General features: G+C 57.3%; 1 protein-coding gene across 1 annotated transcript; it reads left to right on the top strand.

Annotated features, from left to right (window-relative positions):
• Positions 1 to 961: 961 nt before the first annotated feature.
• On the top strand, positions 962 to 21714 carry SGSM1 (small G protein signaling modulator 1; the record flags this gene model as incomplete). The annotated part of the gene is made up of 23 exons (XM_080628854.1): positions 962 to 1037; positions 5678 to 5840; positions 6623 to 6775; positions 7307 to 7374; positions 7728 to 7873; positions 8277 to 8408; positions 8906 to 9030; positions 9386 to 9453; positions 9864 to 10027; positions 10456 to 10585; positions 12854 to 12992; positions 13358 to 13422; positions 13608 to 13753; positions 14100 to 14228; positions 14801 to 14983; positions 16899 to 16970; positions 17658 to 18236; positions 18356 to 18480; positions 19933 to 20015; positions 20327 to 20436; positions 20682 to 20778; positions 21129 to 21296; positions 21626 to 21714. Exons 1-23 carry the CDS (start codon positions 974 to 976, stop codon positions 21712 to 21714), a joined length of 3198 nt encoding a protein of 1065 aa, XP_080484980.1. The 5' UTR covers positions 962 to 973.
• Positions 21715 to 21945: the final 231 nt, after the last annotated feature.

Below are 21945 nucleotides of genomic sequence, written 5' to 3'. Positions count from 1 at the left end.
TACTTCTCCAGCACCTTCTGAGCAAGGCTCAAAGCTCCCTGAGGCATGGGGACAGCCTCTCGGAGCTGCTCTGCCCTCGTCACAGGACCGCAGTTCCCCCCCATCATCCATTAAGGGTGTTTCATGTGGAATCCCACGCTGAGAGCCTGAGCACCCTGCGCAGAATTCCCCCAACCTGTGGACACTGGGAGAAGCCATTTAGGTTGAGAGCAGTGGTCCTGGGCTCCTCAGGCTCCTCGGTGCAGCAGCCAGGCAGGCCTGGGAGCATCCCCCGACGCCATCAGCTCTGCAGCTGATCCCAGCTCCCATCTTCTGTCTGCAGAAATTACGCTCCCAGTTTATGTGGGCTCCTGTGTATTTTCTTCCCTCTAATTGTGCCCCTGGTGTGGCAGCTTCCCTTTGACTCGTTGCACTGAAGGGAGTGCCCGTAACGTGGTGCGAGCAGTGGAGGCTCAGTCGGAGGACAGCGCTGATGGCACTGCCGTGCACGCAGCATTCCTGGTCACGTTGGGTGCCAGGAGGTCATTGGATTTGGCACTGATGGGTGGTTACAGTCATTCAGAACAGCCGTCGTGTGGAATTTGTCAAATCCATGTAAAATGAAGGACTGTAACAATACTGTGAAAGGATGGAGATTTGGTTACCTTTGGTAAGAGATCGCTTACCTAAATGATGCTGGATTCCCACACTTAGTTCTCTGCTCATCGTTTTCTTACTTGGAAGTTTCTCAAAACCAAACCAACCCTTTTTTGTTATACCTGACTTTTTGAAATAGCCACAAGCAAAGATGCTTTGGTTCTCCAGGAGACCACACGTGCTGTTAGAGGTGATTAGGAAAGGCAGAGAGCGGAGAAGGCTTCCTTCAGACACAGTGCAAGCGGAGCATCTCTACCACAGGCCTCCTGACTCTGGTCTGTGGCTGTAATTCAGTGTTTTCTCTAACAGGGCCTCTGTTCAACAGGTAAAACAGATCATGGAGGAGGCAGTGACGAGGAAGTTTGTGCATGAGGACAGCAGCCACATCATCTCCTTCTGTGGTGAGTGTCTGGTGGTGGGGTGTTGGCACGGGCTGGGGCTGGAGCCACGCTGGCATCCAGGGCTGTGGTGCGTGTGAGTCCCGGGGACACGGTGCCGTGCTGGGGAGGTGGTTGGTGCTGGAGGGGGGTGGCAGTGGTCTGAGTCGCTGAGGCCTTTACTTTGTGCTTAAAATACAGTGGGATGTGTCACAGGAGGCGGGATGTTGGCAGTGCGCGCGCACTGAAGGAGCACCAGAAATAATGTTGTATTTTTAAGTCCCTTGAGAACCAATTCAACAGAAACCTGAAGATTTCCTTGCTGTGACAGAAGAGGAATTGATGGGAAGGAGCCTCCGGTCTGCTCCAGCGCAGGAGCAGGGAGGCTGGGGGAATTTCAAGTGGAGCAGGTGGGAGATGTGCTCTGATACTGTGCTGCTGTCAGGCTTGCTCCCCGGCAGCTGCGCTTCACACTTCACCTGCCTTCCTCATCTCTGTTGCTTCTATGGGGGTGACAGTTTTGTGAGTGTGGAAGTGTTTCAGGATGGATCCATCAAAACCTTGGCAAAGGGTTTCCTGAAAGCTTCCCAAAGAGCCGCTGGCTGTTGCCTGTGATACGTGTCTGGTGTGCGCTGTGCTCACTGCTCACAGTTAATGCCCAGGTAAAGAGGCAGCTTCAGCCACTCAGTCCCCTGGGTCAGGCTGGGGGTGTGTGATGACATTAAACCTAGGCAGAAGCCAGCGGGTCTGATGCCTGAAGTGCTTACCCTGCTGTCCCTTGGATGAGTGAGGAGGTTGTAGCCCTGGGCATGGGACAGGCTCTTTGTGCCCCTCAGCAGCTGTCTGGGAGGTGGATGATGGTTTTGGGAGACACAAATGACCAGTATGGAAGAAGAGTAAGTCCCTTGCTGTCCTCTGGCTTGGACATAGCCTTGTTCAGTAGTGCCTTTGGTTTAGGACCTGTCTGTAGCCCTTTTCCTTGGCACTGCTATGTAGAGCAGCACTCAGCTTTGCAATGCACTGCCCTGCCAGACACTGCCTGTCCTGCCAGGCGCTGCTCTGGGGTGGTGTGGATGTGGGAGCTGTCGCTGCTGCTCACTGACAGCACTGAGCAAATGCTGGAGGCAGTCTGCTGAAGGGCCAAGTGTTTTACCCACTTGTGCTTCCCTGCTTGCGTGTGTGAGGTCAAGTGCCATCCCGTTCCAATTGGAATTGCTCTCTTTGGGATGCTCCCTGAATTCTGCAAGACAAAGATCCTGTGCTGGACTGCTGATGGGAGCAGTTAGAGGCCCTGTAGCTCTGCTGGAGGAAGCTGTGCTCCCTCTGCCCACTCACCAGTTTTCCAGCTGTGGCTCCCGTGTTATCCGCCTGGTGCCAGTGCTCCCTGCTCCCGGTAGTGTCTATGGCAACACAGGGCAATGGCTGAGCATGCAGGCAGCAGTGCTGGTGCGGCAGAGCTCTGCCATGGAGCGCAGGTGATGGTCTGTCCTCCCTGGCCTGAGCCTTCTGAACAGCCACGGCCTTCCTGCTCCTCCTGGTCCTGCAGGTCTGTAGGGAATCCCTGGGGCAGATTCCGGGCACTTCCTTCCTGCAGGGCACAGAGCTGCTGGGAAATCCTCCCTGCTTTGCAAAGAGAAGCAGTGTTAAGGGGGGATGGACGCTGGCTCTGCCTGCAGACCTGCAAGGGCCTTGGGAGGGACCGCTCTGGGTTGAGCAAGTTCCTTTAAAGGGCAAAGCAAGAAACTCCCCTCTTGTCCTGAGGCTGAAGCTGCTGGGGAGCCTCTGCTGCAGCACCGGGAGCCCTGGATTGCAGGTGAGGGGATGGCAGCCTGTGCCCCCCGGAGCCTGGCGCTCTTGCTGTGCCCACGGCTCTCAGCAGAGCTGTTACAGGCAGCTGCACGTCAGCACACCCAGCCTGGGGCCGGGCAGCGTGCGGAGGGGAACCAGAGCTCCGCAGTCCACAGGGAGCTGCAGGGCAGCCTCTAATGTGGAGGCTGGGAAGTGAACGACAGGAGCGATGGCAACTGCCTTTTGGAGACGTTGCTCTGGGAAGGCTCCTGCAGCACTGTCACCACTGAGTAAGGCTGTAGCATCCACAGACACGGGCACAGAACAGAAACAGAAGGGAGCTGTGAGGTCTCCTTCCCTGCTTTGGAGGGCAGAGATGCTGCCACCTTCCTTTTCTGCTCACACAAATGACATGCGGATGCTTGTTTGAGGCCTGTGTGCCTTTGTATGCAGAAAGGCATCGAAAGAGCAGGGCAGGCACCAAGGTGTGAGTCATTTTCTGCTTTTCTGTGCAGCACGAGGCTTCGCAGCCTGCAATTATTTATAGGCTCCTGCGGCACGGAGCTGAGGCATCCAGGCACGAGGGGCTCCTTCTGGCTTCTTCATGGTGCTGCTGCGCTTTCAGTGGCTTCTGGTGTCTGCACGTTGTGCCGTTGCTCCCTCGTGAACGGTCTGTGCACCTTCCCCATGTTGTGGCTCTCCATGACATAAAGAACCTCTCTCCTTGCCAAGCAGAGCGTGCTGCGAGCCTGGCTCTGACTGTGCAGAGCTGCCCTGTGCTCCGGGGAGAGCCGCCTTCCTCGCAGAGCCCTGCTCCTGCTCTGTGCAGCCAGTGAGCTGCAAACCCTCTGATGAGACCAGTGGTGTGGCAGGAAAGGGCAGCTGCCCCCGGCAGCCCTGCGCTGCCTCAGGGGAAGGGTTTGAAGCAGACAAACACGAGTTGGCATCTGTCACGTTCAGGCTGCCCCGGGATGCTGATGAGGAGCCGGCGGCAGGGTTGGGGGCCTGTGTGAGCCGAGGGGGCTGTTGTCCACATCGGTGCTGGGCCTGCCTTATTGCTCAGTCTGAGTGGTTTGGATCGTGCCAGGCCAGGGAGCTCGCAGAAATCTCTTTAGTCTTTTGCCAGGAGTTTGTGTGCTGAAGCCTCTAAGCCCTTGGGAGAGCCCAGGGGGAGTTTTTCCTAAGGACACTGCACGTTTGCATGTTGTTTGCCAGCAGGAATGGAATCTGGGAGAGGTTCAGGCCATGGCGTTGAGCAGAGGTGCTGATGGCTGCTGTGTCTTGCTGGAGTGTGCTGGGAGGCCTTTTGGCCATCAGGATGTGTCTCGCAGCACCTCAGATGCTGCCTGCTCCGCGGTGAACTCAGGCATGGCACTAAGCAGGGCAGAGATAATGAGAGCATCTCACAGCCCTGGGAGCTGATGTTGATGGGTCTGCATGGAATGGTTCTTTTTAATGTCTCCATAGAGTTGTTCAGCTGCAGGGAAAAAGCCTTTCCAGGTGAGAGAGAGGTGGATCAGCATCTGCTGGGCTGCTGCAGGGGAGGCTCAGCGCGGCTGGCTTTGGTCCTGAGGAAGGAGGGTGCTGGTGCAGCAGAGAGCGTGTCAGACCCTGATCAATACCCTGCAGAGCTGTGGGTCTGTGTAGTTTCCAGGGCTTTGATCAGCCTGTTTAATAAGTCAGTGTTTGACACCAGGCATCCATCCTGAGCATCCCAGGGGACTCCAGCACACAGATCGTGGTGGAACCTGGACGTGTGCGCAGCTTTCTGTGGAGTCATCGCCGTCACCCATCACCAGCAGAGCCAGATCCTGGGCTCCTGCTTGCTGTGGAGCCGGGCAGGGAGCTGGTGCTTCCCGAGCACTCGCTGTGGTTTGTGCCTGCTGCACTCCCCAAACCACAGTGCAGTCAAGTCCCTGTGCAAGGCTTCGCCTTAGCAATGGTGGCTGCGATGAGCACAGTAGAGAGAGGGACTCGTGTGCTGAGTGAGCAGAGGGACCTCAAGTCTGGTGCCCCTCTCGATGACCCTGTGAAAGCCACCCTCTGTCCAGTGGCTCCAGCCACGCTGCTCTGCTGGGACCACCCCAGTGGTGGTGCTGGCACAGAGCTGGCACAGAGCTGGCAGCAGGACATCCCCCCCGGGCGTGCTGAGGTGCTCCAGCGTTAGCATCGATCTGTTTGCAGTGAGGCTGTCGTGTAGCAGAGCCAATCCTGGTGTTTGTGAGCAAAGGCTGGGAGCAGAGCGCTGCGATTCCCTTCTCTGCTCTGCTTTTATGAATGAGCAGAGTGCTCTGAGAAGCCCTGACCCTGCTCACTGCTGGTGGCGGCATGGAAGTACCACCTCTGTGGTCGAAAGCTGCACGTTCCCATTGCATCGCCAGCCCTGTAAGGTGGTGAAGTGTTGGTCGGTCAGGTGAGTGAGAACGAGCCAAGTCAGTCCTACCGACTGGTCCCTCAGGTGGTTTCATGGAGACCCTGGATCTACTTTAGCAGGCACAAGGGAACTCTCCTTTGAAATGCTTACGTCTTGGCACATCCACAGCTCCACAGTTCACGTGTACTTCCGTTAAGCTTGTTCAGATTAGCAAACTTCCAATAGGCTTCACCAACCTCCGTTTTCCTTCCGTTTTGCAACACTAAAGTGGTGCCTCTGTTCAGCAGAACTGATGCCTCTGCAGGCAGCAAAGCCATGCTGCTGTGTGCTGCTTGCGTCGGAAGACAGCTGGGTTCCCTCACCTGCTTAGGCAGAAGTGGGACATGGCACTGGTGTCCTCTTGGGAAGCGTTTCTGCTGTGGAGCTGCAGCAGGGGACCAGTGCTTGTGATGGGGGCTCCAGCTTCTCCTGCGGCTGCGGTAACGTCTTTGCTCTGTTGCAGCGGCGGTGGAGGCCTGTGTCTTGTTCGGCTTGAAGCGACGGGCGGCAGGGTTCCTGCGCAGCAACAAGATAGCAGCTCTCTTCATGAAGGTGGGAAAGAGCTTTCCCCTGGCAGAGGAGCTCTGCAGGAAGGTGCAGGACCTGGAGCAGCTCATCGAGAACGCGTAAGGCACCAGCACTGATGTTACCCCTCAGGTCGCTGTGGTTTGGGTGCTGTTGTGGATGGCAGTGTCCAGCTTGATCCTCTGCAGAAGGAGCTGCACCTTCATCGGAGCAGGGTCCTGACCTGGGATTTTGATACCTTGGCTGAACTGGTTGATCTTTTAGGATGCTGTGAGCTGCAGTTGTAGTTTAAGCAGGGGTGGACAAGTTCTTACTTCCTCGTGCTCAGGGACAGCTCATCCTGTTTGCTCCTGAGCTGTCACAGTTGATGGACCAGAGCACTAAGCACTAAGCACTAAGCCAGCTGGAACCAGATTTGCTCTGCCTCAGTGGGCAGGGCTTGAACCTGCAGTAATTCAGCTTCTGTTTGGGAATTGCTTACTCATCCTTGGACAGGAACCAGGGAGATGGATGGAGCAGCTACCTGGGGGCAGGAATCTTTATGCTAAGATAAACTTCTTTGCTTGTAAACTGCTGTCCTCAGGCACCAGTGGAAAAGGAGTGTGGGCTTGGAGGGCTCTGCTGAGGCAGAGGCTTGTCTGAGGGTGCCTGCACAGTGGGAAACTGATTCAGTGAAGTCAGGGTTCAAATGCAGATGTGGGCCTTCGGGAGCAGGGGGTGGAACAGATGCAGGGAATGGTGTCCAGAGCCCTGTTCCCTCTGGTTCCCTGAGCTCTGCAGTCACCACTGAGGCCCTGGCGTCAAGTCCCTGAGGATGCCAGGAGCGCCCTGGGCTCGTGCAGTGCTCAGTGATGTTGTTGTCTTTTCCCTTGTACTCCTAAAGACGAAATCAGGTCCAGGGCATCCCGGAGAATGTGCGCAAGATGCCGAAGCTGCCCAACCTGTCTCCTCAAGCCATCAAGCACCTCTGGATCCGCACGGCCCTCTTTGAAAAGGTGCTGGATAAAATCGTCCATTACTTGGTAGAAAACAGCAGGTGAGTGCTGGCACGGGACCACCAATTGCTCGTCCAAACTCACTACCAGCATCTGACCCCCCTGATGGTGCTCGAGGTGCTGCTGGCAGAGCTGTGTCCGAGTGGGCCAGAGAATGGGACAGACCGGTTGCTGCTCTGTGCCCACCACAGGGACTCTGATACCTGCTGCTGGTGGCCACCATACACTCCCTCAGTTAAAGGGAGCTTTAATTGTGGCCACACTTGCTCTGCTTATGGCTGGGTTGTCAGGGACTGCGGTGTCCTTGTCTTCTGGAAGCTGCATGCTGGGGTGTCCTGTGCTGGGGAGCTGCCATCTCCAGTGCTGGGGGTGTTCTGTTAGGAGATGGGGGTGCTTGCAGCGTGCTGCTGTTCACCAGAATTTCACAGCCAGCAGAAACAGCCCCTTAAGGGCTTCTTGTCCTCTCACCATCGAGGAATGATAGAGAAAGAGAAGGGCATCACAGTGATTTAAAACCATTCTGTAGTCCCAGGGGGTTGCAATGCTACAGATCCTCCTTTTATTTCTTCTAGTAAGTACTATGAGAAAGAAGCTCTCCTGATGGATCCTGTGGATGGGCCAATTCTTGCATCTTTACTGGGTAACACTTCTCTCTTTACCCTACTTTGATAGCTTGCTTTCCAAACCCATGTTCCCAGTCCTGGTGTGCTGCTGCTGAGCCACGCACAGAGATGGAGAGTGGCAAGGCTGAGCCTGCACAAGCTTCAGTAATACTGATGGGCACGAAGCAGGGCTGAGGCTGGGGTCTGAGCAGCAGTGCGGGGCTGCAGTGTGCGTGGTCCATCGGGCAGGGGGTCATCTGCTCCCTGCCAGGGCTGCCCAGCCCCGCTGAACTCTCTGCTATGGGGTGACCCCGGGCTCTGCAGCTCCGAGAGGTGACCACGGGCCCTGGGACAACCCTGATGGGTCCTTGTTGGTGATTTCTCTGCGCAGTGGGGCCCTGCGCGCTGGAGTACACGAAGATGAAGACCGCCGACCACTTCTGGACAGACCCCTCTGCGGATGAGCTGGTGCAGAGGCACCGCATCCACAGCTCCCACTGTCGCCAGGACTCGCCCACCAAGCGCCCGGCGCTCTGCGTGAGTGTGGCAGGGCAGCTCCTTGGGTGTTCCAGCCCGGAGTGCTGGGAGCAGGGGCTGTGGAGACTGGGGGATCAACACGGCGCTGCATCGGGGGGGCTCTGCCCTTCGAGAGCACCGTGCGTGAGCAAAAAGCAAAGGCAGCTGAAGTCTGCTCTGTTTATTGCAAACAAAGCCCACTCCTGGGGTTTCTCTAAGTACAGAATTGAGCTTGGCCAGAGCCAGGAATCCTTTTAGAGGACACAAGGGAAAAGTAAAGGGTGAAAGTTGGACTTTAAGGTCTTTTCCAACTCTGTAATTCTGTGGTTTCTAGCAGTGACTTTATAAGTGAGGGGGGAACGAGCTTTGTGAAAGCAAGAGGTGTCTGTGCTCAGCTCACGTTTGTAGGTGGATCTCTTCCCAGATCCAGAAGAGGCATTCGAGTGGCAGCATGGATGATCGGCCGTCGCTGTCTGCCAGGGACTACGTGGAGTCGCTGCACCAGAATTCCCGAGCCACACTCCTCTATGGCAAGAACAACGTCCTGGTGCAGCCAGTGAGTACCTGCTGGGGCAGCTGCCCTTTAAAATGCTCTGCCCCCCGCCTGTCCCAAGCACATTTGATGGAGGAAAGCACAGGCTCATTTTTAACCTGGGAAGGCAGTGACTGGACTGGGTTTGTTGGGGTCCTCCCAAGTGGGACGGAAGAGCTCTGCTTCTGTCTGAGTACAAACAGGCTCCTCGCCTGCCCGCTCGTGACCAGAGGCCACAAATGCCTCCTCCTGTCCCTGCCTGCTTATTGCAGTCAAGTGAGGTGCAAATGGCTTATGTGGAGCTGCTGTGCCTCAGGCTCCTCTCCAGCCTTCGCAGGAGGTGTCCTGGTGGCTCTGCGGAAGGTTCTGCAGGGCCCCTCTGGGTTTCTCACTCAGAACCCTGAATTGCTGAGAGGCATTGAATTGCTCAGCCTCTGGTACCCTGGGGTGGTTGGTGCTTGGTGCTGCTGGCATCTTCCAGCCCGCTCTCACCAGCTCCTTCTCTCCTTGTGTTTCTCAAGCGAGATGACATGGAGGCGATCCCGGGGTATCTGTCCCTTCACCAGACTGCAGACATCATGGCACTGAAGTGGACTCCCAACCAGCTGATGAACGGCTCCGTGGGGGATCTGGACTACGAGAAGAGGTGACTGGTTCCCAGTGCGTGGGGCAGAGGAGAGGGAAATGTTCCCAGCTTGGATCTGGTGTCCAAGCCCATCAGTGAGTTTTCCCCATGACTGCAGAGCAAAACAATCATCCTGGAGTCTCTGACAGGGAAGGGGATGGGGAAGGAGGCCTGAGGCGGGAGAGGTGAGCTGCAGGAGGTGGGGTGAGATGCTGTGCTAGTGTTCTGGAGGGACGTTGTCACTCAGGTTGGCTTCGTGGCAGTCGCTCTGCTGCTGGGACCTCATCCTTTCTGTGGCTTCCCCTGGCACCAGGATAGCTGGAGGCAGGATCTGGAGCTGATGTGAAGCTCACAACTTCTTCTCTCTCTGTTCCAGTGTGTACTGGGACTATGCCATGACTATTCGCCTGGAGGAGATTGTGTACTTGCACTGTCACCAGCAAGGTAAGGCTGGAGCCAGGGTGCTGGAGGCTATTGGCACCCTGGCACTTGCTTTATTATCTCTGGGGAGTGTGTGTATGGGGATGCTTCAGCTGAGGTCCAGGGCAGGTGTCCAGAGGTCTGGATGGTCACTACTATGTAAGTGTTCTAGGAGAACCTTTAAACCAGCTCCTTAGCTGGGAGGTGCTCCATGCAGAGCAATGCCCCGTGGTTTTCAAGGGTGGGATCTAGGCAAGCCTCCTCCAGGCCCCCAGACTTATAACGGACGTGGAGATGAACCCAGACAAGGAAGAGTCTTCCTTCTCTATACCAGAAGGACAATTCCCTCAACTTCCTTCCCTGCTCCCTGCACGTTTGGCTGGTGATGTGTCCCTCATTCATGTCTCTCTTCTCTCTGCTGTCACTGTTAATAGTAGACAGCGGTGGAACGGTTGTCTTGGTGAGCCAGGATGGGATTCAGAGGCCTCCGCTGCGCTTTCCCAGAGGAGGGCACTTGCTGCAGTTCCTGTCCTGCCTGGAGAACGGGCTCCTGCCCCATGGGCAGCTGGATCCACCCCTCTGGTCACAGCGGGGAAAGGTAGGCACCAGGGCGCTGCGGGCTCCTGCTGGTGTTCCCTTGGGGAGGGTCTCGGAGCAGAGATGATGGGGAGGATGCTCAGCCCAACATCAGTGGCTTCTGGTTTGAAACAGCCCTCCCAAAGCTGAGGAAGATGGGCTTGGAATATGGCAGTTCGGTTTAGCTCGTGGCCTTGACCAGCTAAACAGACGTTCCAGGGCAAATCAGAAGGGAGATGGTGCTCGCCATGAGGCATCATAGCTTTGGCTCTCATGGAGCTGGCCGCGCTGCCTGGGTTATAGAGACTGTGCACAATCCAGACGCTGTTTCAGCCCGGGGAAGGTGCAGACATCATCCAGGATAGGAGCCTGGCAAGCGAGGCGCTGACCACGCTGACCCATGCGGTGGAGCATGGGGTGGCTTGTGAAGATCGGGTTTTGTTCCCCTAGGGAAAGGTGTTTCCCAAGCTGAGGAAGCGAAGCCCACAGGGCTCCTCTGAGTCTGCCTCCGACAAGGAAGATGATGAAGCCACGGATTATGTTTTCAGGATCATCTACCCAGGGACACAGGCTGAATTCGGTGAGTGCAGGGGCAGTGTTCTGGGTGGGTTATCGGCGGTGCACGAGCAGGCAGGGGTGCAGCACTGGCAGGCACATGGCGCGCCCTGCCAGGAGGTGGTTCCAGGGCAAGGGGCTTTGCGTGTAGCGATGCTGCCTTTAATCACGTATGGGCTGGGGTGTATTTGTTTTAACCTTTCACTTGCTGGGGAGTCCTTCACTGCAGCTGCACAAGAGGCCCCAAGAAGGAAATCCTTGCACATCATTTCAGTAGTAAGGTGCGCTCTGGTCACGTTCCTCGGGGGTCACTGTTCACCATCACAAGCCTCCAGGGCTGATTCTTCTCTTGCTATCCCCAGGCCAGCTCAGCAAGCGCTGCATTAGATCCATCTATGTTCCTTCTGCAGTGCAAAGGAGAGATGACAGCACCTCCTCCGTGTGCTGCCACGCTTCAGCCCTGTCTCTTCACTCCCTGGCTCACAGGGAAAAGGAGAGGATGCTGCTGGATTCACCAAAGCAAATGTCTGGTTGGGAATGATGTGAGCCATGTGCTCGCTGAAATGACTGTACATTTGTCCTCACTCTTCTGTGGGGTGCCAGTTTCTGACTTCTGGGAGCATCGTGGGTGACTTTATAAGGGGGAAGCCAAGAGTGTGGTAGAACTTGTGGAGGGGGTTTTAAAAGCTACAAAATTGGATCAGAAACTTGTTCCTGTAATTTTGAGGCTGGAAGGGAGCAATCACATCTCCTGTGACTCCTCCATAACGTCACTTAAGATTATACTTAGTTCTCCCAGCCTTTAGCTGACTAACACAGTTCAGTGAGTCAGATCAAAATCTGATTGAGGCTAAAATACCAGATGGAGATGCTCCTTTCTGCAGCTTCCTTTTGATCTACCCCTTAATTCCATGCTGGGGGCCAAGGCTTCGGTGAAATGAATTGCTGCAATCTCCTCAGCTGGCATCATCCAAGTCTGTGAGGCTCCTGTGAACCTTCCCAGAGGGGGGTGGAACTGCATCAGTTCTCTCTTCTCGATGGATTCTGCCTTTACCCCCTTTGATTTGTGCCTTTGTCCTCTCTCTGTGTCTCTAGTTCCCATTAATGGTAATTTTCAGCCGTTCCTCGCCTCTGTGATCTCCATCAGTGCAATGAGAGGGAGGAGCACAAGGACTGCAGCTGCGAGCAGGATGGTGGTGACCCCTAAGTGGTTTCTGAGGCTCCCCATCACATCCCGACCTCCCTTTGCCCCCCTGGAGACCGCTCGGCATCAGTGTAATGCGGCTGTTGTTGGTGTCCGGTGCTGCTGCTCGCCTGTGTTGTCACTTGACAGGTCCTGCAGAGGTGTCCTGGCTGTCACCAACCCCCCAGCACCGGCTCAGAGGGGAAGGGAAGAGGCTTTCATGGGGCTATTTCGACATCTTTCTTGCCAGGATCAGTTACTCAGCATCACAAACAGGGAGCTGGTGAGAGGCAGGGTGAGGGAGGAACCTTCTCCCGTCGGGAAGATGGAATTTCTGCCATGATTTAATGTCCAAGGAGCAGTAAATAGGGTTCTTCTTCATTCTTCTTTCTCCATCCCACAGTTCACCTTCTCCTAGGGAGGCCCAAGACTGAAGGGCAGGAGCTATTCCAGGCAGGACAGCAGCCAAGCTGCTCAGCATGACCAGCATGAGGCAGTGCCTGAGCTGTGCCCAAGGCCACTGAAATAGCACTTCTGAGTTTCAGCAGGGATTTAGCAAGTGGCAACATGAAGAGCTCCCTGCTCCTGCTCTCCCGCTCAACCTCATCATCAAATCTTTCTCTCTTGTGTGATTTGGGTGCTCCCTTCTTTCCCTGTGTCTTGGATGGGATCCGAATGCTTGAGAGATGGGAGCTTTTCCCTTCCAGTGATCCCCTCTTCATGGGACAATGGTTGATTTCACTCCCGTTTCTCCTCATCTGTGTGACCTCTATTGCAGCCCCTTCTCCTCAGTCTCTGTGCGTTGGGTGTTTGTTCTCTGCCATGGTCAGTGCACAGCAGCTCAAGATGAGCTTGCTGAAGGCGCTGTATTTATTAGCAGATGATTCCCTCTTGCTCTCTTTAACCAACCCTCTTTGTTTCCTTCCCTTTCTCCTGAGCTCACCAGTGCTGGTGCTGTCATTGCCTGCTCTGGGTCCTGCCTGGTGGCTGGAGCCTCCTTGCATGGATGGGATGCTGCAGTTGCTGCTCAAAGCTCTCCTCTCGGGCCTCCTGTGTCTCCCCTGGGGGCAGTGCAGGCAGCAGCTGATGCTCCTCTCTCTGCCCTCGCAGTGCCCCAGGACCTGATGGATGCACCAGGCTCTGCTCTGCCTCCCATGTGGCAGCCCAGCACCCGCAAGTCCTCCTGCTCCTCCTGCTCGCAGAGTGGCTCCTCCGATGGTGGACCACCCAACGGCTGCAGCCACGAGAGGTACAACAGCTCCCATGCCTGCTCTGGGAAACGCGGGAAACACAGGGCAGGGTAACAGCAGACAGCTCAGCTGGCGGCCGCTCCAGAGCTGGTACAGGGCAAGTGGTGCCTCCAGCCTCAGGCTTGTCTTGGTTGTGCAGGGGCCAGTGGGACGTGTCCAGCCTGAAGCGGGGCTCGTCCCCTCATCTGGGACATCTCGGCTGCTCTGTGGCCGTGTCCTGGCAGCAGGAATCACTGCTCTCAGGCTGAGCAGAGGGCCTGTGGGCACCTCTGAGGGCAAAGCTGGAGCAGTCACATCAAGGCAGGGGCTGAGGGGACACACGGAGCATTTCCTCTCCTCACATCTGATGTGTTTGTATTGGCAGGGCTCCGCTGAAGCTCCTGTGTGACAACATGAAGTACCAGATCCTCTCCCGGGCCTTCTACGGCTGTGAGTACTCGTCACATCCATGATGCCTTGAGATGCGTGGTGGGCACAGCACAAGGTCCTGGGATCTGGACTAGGAGTGGAGCTGAGGGTCTCTTTCAGGGACCCTCGGTCAGAGCTTCCTCCTGCTCTGCATCCTCACGGCTCCTCGGGTTCTGTGGCTGAACGTTTCCTTCTGCCCGGTGCAGGGCTGGCCTATTGCAGACACCTCTCCACGGTGCGCACCCACCTCTCGGCGCTGGTGAACCACAACATCGTGTCCCCTGACGTGCCCTGCAACGCCAGCTCGGGGCTGACCGTGGACATCTGGCAGCGATACCTGCAGGACAGCACGGTAGGGCCGGGACTCCTGGCATATACCTGCTGTGGGGGGCTGGGGAGGTACTGGGCAGCATCACTTCAGCGGTTGTAGCATCGTTACTTGAGTGGGTTTGGTGGCCGCTTCCTGGCCAGTCTTTCCCACAATGTCCACCCACAGGGGCCTCTGGCTCTACTTAAGCCCAAGCAGAGATCGGAGAGATCATCTGCAATGAACGGGCAGTGATTTTGTGGAGGTCAGGGTCTGGGCAGTGCTCGGGGCGCTGGAAGGCAGCATGGCCAGGCCATGGTTGTCCGTGTGTGTGTTAGCGATGGGCTGTGCTCCTGGCTGCGTGTGCACTTACTCGGAGCTCTTCCCACAGAGTTATGAGGACCAGGAGCTGCTGCGGCTGATCTACTACGGTGGGATCCAGCACGAGATCAGGAAGGCTGTCTGGCCCTTCCTGCTGGGCCATTACCAGTTTGGGATGACGGAGGCAGAAAGGAAGGAGGTTGGTGTGGGTACAGGAGGGGATGGAGATGCTCAGCAGCCTTGTGCATCGCATTGCTGTGTTCTGGGCACTTCACAGCCTGAAGTGTCTCTGTGCCAGAGCCCACCCTGTGAACTCACTGGGTGTTGTGTCCCCTTTGTACTGCGGCGGTAGGAGGTGGGAGAAGGACTCGGAGAAGCAGGAATTGATAGGAGCAAGCTCAGGCTCCCCTGTGCAGCTGCTGGTTGGTTGTGTTCCAGCATAACCAGGCAGGGAGGAGGGGGTGGTCATTTTTCCATCCTGATTTTGCAAGGCTTTGTGGGTCAGGCTCTGGCTGGCACCGTGCAGATCACAGGATCTCAGAACCCCCGGCTGGAAGGGACCTCAAGGACCATCTGGTCCAACCTTTCTAGGCTGGACCCTCTCCGTCCCGTCCCCATCCTTTTTGCACAGCAGGGACAGAGATGGGTGACCTGCATTTAGCCGTGGTCCATAGGCGCGTGCACCTCCCTGTGCAGGGCTGCAGGAGGGGCTGGTTCCGGGCTCCTCCGGGGCAGCATTCCCAGCCCCTGTGTCTGATCCCCCCACGGCAGGCGGACGAGCAGACGCGCACGTGCTACGAGCACACCATGGCGCAGTGGCTGGGCTGCGAGGCCATCGTCCGCCAGCGGGAGAAGGAGTCGCACGCGGCTGCTCTGGCCAAGTGCTCCTCGGGGGCCAGCCTGGATTCCCACCTCCAGAGGATGATGCACAGGGACTCCACCATCAGCAACGAGGTGAGGGCGCGGGGAGGGCTCTGCTCACCCAGCTTCGTGTTGGCTTCTGCTGTGGGGTACCTGGCCCTTGCTCGCCCTCCTTCCTTGCCCTGTGTCTGCCTCCACACCTATTGCTCACTGCAGTCCATGCAAGTTGGGGCTTTCTTACCCACCTTTCATGTGCTCTTGCAGTGTTTAGCAGTGGAAGGAGGCATCTCCCGTGGCATGACCCCCGTTTCCACAGTGTGTGGTGCTGCACTGCCCAAACAATGGTTTTGGTTTGAGTGGTGTATTGGGGGTCTAACAAATGTGCTTTGGTTCTTCCAGCAGTGCCGACCGGGTCTGCATCCGTGCTGGGCACAGAGGCCCTGGAGGCAGGGGTGGAAGGGAGGAGAGGGCAGGGGGTCAGCCAGGGAGGAAGATGATGTTTCTGGCACTGAGGGGCTGTGAAACAGCCGAGTGGGCTTCTTGGCTCCCTTCTCCACGTTCCCTTTTCTGCCGGCACCCAGCTCCATGGGTCTGGCTTCCAGCAGTGCAGTGAGGAGTCAGAACCAGAGCCCACCCCAGGGGGTGTGGGGGGAAAAGGCTGCTGAAGGAAAGGCTGCTCTGGGACCAGAGTCCAGGGAGTGTTTCCATATGGGTTTTGCCCTTGGAGCAGGGCAGCGCGGCTCAGAGGTGCTGGGTTATTGACCTCGTGCTGCTGTGAGCGGGGCCAGGCTGGAAAGGGCTCGGTAGGTGCAGCTCTGGAGTCCTCTGGTTTCCTTTGGGGAGTTTGTGTGGATGCTTTGGGAAAGGGATGAGCTCAGTCCCGAGTGTGTGGGTTACAGCTGAGGCTGTGGCTGCCCCATCCCTGGCAGTGCTCAAGGCCAGGTTGGACACAGGGGCTTGGAGCAAGCTGCTCCAGTGGAAGGGGTCCCTGCCCGTGGCAGGGGTTGGAGCTGGATGGGCTTTAAGGTCCCTTCAGCCCAAGCCATTCCCTGATTCTGTGCCCCCCGCGGCATCTCTGCCGCTGTTGTTTCGTATCCACCTCTGCCTGCTCTGGGAAGGGAGCTGCGGAGTTCACGCACACAAAAGTTCTCCCTTTTCCCATCTCACCCTGAAGTTTCCTGTTAGTGACCGCTCCCGTGGCGATGGAGGAAAGCTGTCGCCCTTCCTCTGTGCACCAGAGCCCTGCCCAGTGAACACCACAGCACGAGGCTGGGGCAGCTCCAGCTCACAGTGCTCTGCTTTCTGACAGCCCTATTGTTTGTGCCTGGTGTCCCTGCATCCCGAGCCCCACGGGCTCCTGTGCCGGGATAAGCCTGGCACTGGGATGGCTTGGATGACAAGGAGGTTGGTTGCCCAGAGGGAATCCATGGGGAGCAGCACTGAACTGGTCACAGCAAAGCCCAACCCTTCCTCTTGTGCTTCAGCTGGAAGCCAGAACAGGGTGCTGTGGGCTTTTAGAGGGTCTGCCTCAACTGGGTCTGGCTTAAAACATCAGTATTTGTCCTTTAAGAGAAGGAAAAAGCCATTAATGTGCTGGGAAGGGTGGTTTATGGGCTGTGACTTCATGGTTTATGTGAACCAGGATGGGGCGAGCTGTGATGCTGCCAAATTAGGACAGGGCTGTGTAGAAACCTGCTCTCCAGGAGGCAGCGTGGGCTCTCCAGGGGCCAGAAGGAAGCGGTTCCCTCAGACCCACACGTGCTGGGTTGGCCGGAGGCTTGGCCTTTGTCATCTTTTCCAGGAGGCCCTCAGCGGCAGGGCGCTGTGCTTGGGACTGATCTGCAGGGCAGAGCTGTGTGATGTGAGCGTCTCGCACGGGTCGAATATGAGAGTTTATGGGATGATTTTCACTCGCTCTGTACCTGCAGATGTGCCCACCTCTGCCAGCGTGGCCGCAGCCCCTCCCCGTGCTCTTTGCCTTTTCAGTGTCCTCTTCCCTCTCTTTCAGTCCTCGCAGAGCTGCAGCTCCGGCCGACAGAATCACGCCCGGCTGCAGAGCGACTCCAGCTCCAGCACCCAGGTGAGCAGCAGCCCCTTGTCCCCTGTGCCCCCTCAGGCAGGGGCAGGTCACCGGTCAATGACCACGGTGGTGTCTGGGGGGGGTGAGTGCCTCCCAGCACCCCCGGTGCCACCCAGCTCAGAACCACGCAGTGCCGGTGGTGGTTGATGTTCACCAGCCGGCTCTGCCTGGGCTTGCAGGACCAGCCCCCGTGTGCCCTTCACACTTGAGGGCCCTGAACTGCTCCCTGTGTTGGTGCCAACCTGGGGGATGATGTTCTGCTCGCTGTGTTGTGCTCAGGGAAGTGCAGTCCTTCGGAGCCGGGGCTGTGGGCTCTGAGCTGTGTAAATCATCAGGCACTGACCTGCCACAATGCAGGCAGGGGAACCTAAAGGCTGAGATGTGCCCGGCCATCCTCCAAGGCTGGTTAAATGGGGCAGGGCTGGGTGCTCAGCTGGAGTTGTCTTTCACTTATAGCAAAGATGTGGAGCCGCAGCCGGCACAGAGGTAGCAAATTAAAATGCCCTCAGGTCCTCTGAGCTCCCTTGCACTGGGTGCTCGTAGGAGCCCTGCGCGTGCAGAGCAAATCTTCCTCCTTCCCCTCTGCTGTCTGAATGCAGCTCCTGAGGATGTAATGCCCATGTTCCCAGCAGTGCTGAGCACGGGGGCTTTGCTCACTTTCAGGGGGCTCTTTGCTCTGCTTTGCAGGTGTTTGAGTCTGTTGATGAGGTGGAGCAGCCCGAAGCAGACGCTCAGCTGGAAGATGGCAAACAAAGCAAGCTCCCCAACGGGACAGTGCCCAACGGTACCTGTTCCCCGGACTCCGGCCACCCCTCGTCCCAGAACTTCTCCATCACATCGGGGTTCTCTGAGCGCAGCTTCAGCAACGAGGACAGTGCCCTGGAGACCACCAAGTCCTCGGCCAGCTCTCAGGGAAAGGCGGGGGGGCCGGATGCGCCAGCCCCACAGAACCCCGATGGTGCACGGCAGGAGGGGAAGCTGCAGGGCCAGGACAGCCTCGAAGGGGAATTTCCCACCGGTGGAAGTGTGGACTTTGCTCCAGTGAGCTCCTCGGGGGTCCTGCGTGATGGAGACCGGGTGGCCCTGACCGTGGTAGAGAGCTGGGCAGACAGCGAAGCCGAGAAGCAGAGCTTGGTGGAGAGTGAGGATAACCTGTCCGAGGAGCCGGAGATGGAGAGCCTGTACCCACAGCTGGACTCTCTGCCTGTAGCTGATCTGGCCAACAGTGAAATGTCTGCAGTCTCCTCGACGGGTGTCACCTACTCGGTGAGCATGGGCCTGTTCACTGCGTGGGTCCTGCCTCGCTATCTGCTCCCTGCCCCTCCTGCCGCTTTCTTCTCAGTTTCCATTTAAACCCCAACCAGCTTTGGTTTTGCTTTGGGCAGGCCGAGCTCCTGGACATGTACACGGTGAACCTGCACCGCATCGAGAAGGACGTGCAGCGCTGTGACCGCAACTACTGGTACTTCACCCCCGCCAACCTGGAGAAACTGCGCAACATCATGTGCAGGTGGGAGCTGCGGGGGCACACGGGCCCTTCTCAAAGCCCCTCTCCAGGGTTCCTGTAGCCCCTTTAGGGGGAAAATCCCCTCCCTGAGCTGCTGCTCACGCTCTGGGGGTGCAGCCCAGCACATGGGGGGGTTCTGGGCTCAGGTGCACGCTGCTGGGTCATGAGGAGCTTCTTATCATCCCCTCCCTATCCCAGAACTGGGCCACAGCCCCAGGACCTCACCCTGAGGAGTCCAGCATCCAGCCCTTTGTGGTCTGCCCGCTGACTGCTGTGTCTTGGCCACAGCAGAGGCTCCCTGGGGATGCTCAGGCATTCTGGACCCGGTGCAGCTCACCTGCTCCCTGGAATGTGCCTGGAAAACGTAATGAGGATGAGCCTGCAGAGCTGTGGTGCTAATGAGGGTGTGCCTGAAGGCGCTGCGTGTGCTTAGTGCCTACCCAGGACCAGCCACCCCAGGGTATCTGGTTCTCTTTGCTCGGTCCCTGTGACTGAGGGGTTGCTGTGTGACATGCAGCAGCTCAGAGCAGCTCCAGCTCAGCAGCTGGCGCAGCGAAAGCTGAGCTGTCGTTACTCATCTTGCAAATATGAGGAGAAGCTGCTGTTTCATTAGAGCTGTCGCTCCGTCTGACAGCCAGCACTGGAGATCTCTGCTGGGATAAGGCCCACAGTGCAGCAGACGTTGGAGTGGGCAGGCTGGGAAAGATCGTTCCCTTGTGCCAGCAGTGGGTGCGAGCCCTTTCGGAGCACGTTTTGACTTGCTACCAAATATGGGAAGATATCCACAGGCTGGTTGCTTCCTGGGACATGGGGTCCAGGGAGGGGAAACGGGAACGTTGTGAAGACAGGAGGATGAGTTGAGGGGGAAGAGCGAGAATGAGAGATGAATTCACACTCTGTCAGTCTCTGGTCCCTTTGGGTGACCACCGCACCCTGTGGTGCTTTCTGATTCTGCCCTTCCCCACACTGATTTCCACGCAATGGCCATGGCACAGCCCTGGATCAACACCATGGCCATGGACTGTGCTGGGCATGGCTTATTAAAGTCACCATGGGAACTTAATCATAGAACCTCAGATTGATTTGGGCTGGAAGGGACCGTAAAGCTCCTCCAGCTCCAACCCCTGCCACGGGCAGGGACCCACACAGTATCACAGTATCACAATATCACAGTATGTTAGAGATTGGAAGGGACCTCAAAAGATCATCTAGTCCAATCCCCCTGCCAGAGCAGGAACACCTAGATAAGACCCCTTCCACTGGAGCAGCTTGCTCCAAGCCCCTGTGTCCAACCTGGCCTTGAGCACTGCCAGGGATGGAGCAGCCACAGCCTTGTGCTGGAGGCAGCATGTAGGGAATGCCGGTGTCCTGGAAACAGAGGCAGGTTGGGAAGTGAGGTGTCAGGCTATGGCATGGGGAGGGCTCATGGGCCTCCTTTCCTGCTCTCTCACACAGCTACATCTGGCAGCACATTGAGATTGGCTACGTGCAGGGGATGTGTGACCTGCTGGCCCCTCTCCTGGTCATCCTGGATGATGGTGAGTGGGTGCCTCTGCTCTCCCTGGACCTTTGTGGGAGCACGGGGGGATCTGCTGGGCTGGTGGTGACCCTTTGAGCTGTCCTGTGCTCGGAGGTGTGGAGCAGCAGGATTCCATTTGTGTTGATGCTGGTGACTCGCAGGAGCCCAGCCTGGGCACAGTGTGTGCTTGTTGCAGCCTGAGCTGTCTGCCCAAGGCCGGTCCCTGGGCTCTGTGTGAAGCAGGAGGGATGTCCCTGCTGCGGGTGGGTTGTGGTGGTGGGGATGCAGCAGCGTCCCTGCAGCCCCAGTGACTGTCTCTTCCCTGCACAGAGGCTCTGGCCTTCAGCTGCTTCACTGAGCTGATGAAGAGGATGAATCAGAACTTCCCCCATGGTGGAGCCATGGACACCCACTTTGCCAACATGAGATCCCTGATCCAGGTAACAGAGTCCCTGCACAGGGGCACAGCCTCAAACCAAGAGGGGGAAAGCTGGTCTTGGGATGGGGGTCTCATGCAGTGGTGGGGAGCAGGAGGCTGCAGAGTCAGCCTGGAGTAACGTGTGCCGGGACTGTGAAGGAGGGAGGCGCTGGGTGGAAGCTGCAGTGGGAGCAGAGGAGAGCAGGCAGGGGCATGGCCGCTGCCTCCAGTGTGCATCGTTGAGTTTGCTTTTGCTTTCCGCATCAGATCCTGGACTCGGAGCTCTTCGAGCTGATGCACCAGAACGGTGACTACACTCACTTCTACTTCTGCTACCGGTGGTTTCTCCTGGACTTCAAGAGAGGTGTGTGCTGAACCCAGCAAGGGGCGAGGGGAGGCGAGGTCTGCGTGCCCTCTGCACTCCGCTTGTCTGAACTCAACCGCGTGCTCCTGGTTTGCTCTTCCCTGGTGGATCTGGGGCTTTTCTGTGTGGGTGCAGAACCTGCTGTTCCAGAGCGGCTGGGTTTGTGTCCTGAGCCTGCGCCACCCGCTGCAGCCGGGAGATCCGTCCCTGCTCTGGGGTGCTGATTGCCTCCACCAGGAACAGGTTCTGGTGGGAAGGAACCACCAGCATCTTCCCAGGGCTGCTGTGCGTCGGGGTGGTTGTAAACCCGGGCTGGTGCAGTAACTGCTGGGCTTTCTCGTGTGTTGCAGAGCTGGTGTATGATGATGTCTTTGCCGTCTGGGAGACCATCTGGGCGGCTGCACACATCTCCTCTGCTCACTACGTGCTCTTCATAGCCCTGGCCTTGGTGGAAATGTACCGGGACATAATCCTGGAGAACAACATGGATTTTACAGACATCATCAAGTTTTTCAATGGTACAGCTGTGTCCTCCCGGGCAGCCACTCGGGTGTAGGCAGCACGTGTCCGACTGTAGACAGTCATCTGGGCTGTACTGGTGTATGTTAGAACATAGCCACCTTGCTGTGCTGGATGGGAGCTGTGGGCGCAGGCTGAGCCTCCTGCGGGCTGTAATCACCCCCAGAGGGGTTGTTAGTGATGGCTCCTCAGTCAGGTGTCTGTGAGGGATGGCGCTTGGGAACTTGGGCAGGGACTTGTGGCTTCAGCTCTGGCTTGGAGCTCAGGCCTGGGGGGCTCCTCAGGACACAGGGTGCTTGGATCTATCCTCCTCTTGTCTGTGTTCCAGAGATGGCCGAGCGGCACAACACCAAGCAGATCCTGAAGCTGGCTCGGGACCTCGTCTATAAAGTCCAGACTCTGATCGAGAACAAGTGAAGGACAGGGGGAAGACGAGACATCCAGACAAGGAGCCAGGACGCCCCTTCAATGCTTCCTCCCCTCCTCCTCCTCCTCCTCCTCCAAGTGCCATGCCTGTGGATACAAGGTAGTTGGACACATGCTGCTGTCTAAGCTGGAAGTACCCTTAGCTCTCCATGTGCTGTGTTCAGTGTTAGGTCCGGTGGTCCTGGCTCACGTCTTCGCAGCCGCCTTCAGTGACTTAACCAA

This window comes from Psittacula echo, assembly GCF_963264785.1.
Source record: "Psittacula echo genome assembly, chromosome: 13".
NCBI lineage: Eukaryota > Metazoa > Chordata > Aves > Psittaciformes > Psittacidae > Psittacula > Psittacula echo.
This window is presented reverse-complemented; position numbering and strand designations above follow the sequence as displayed.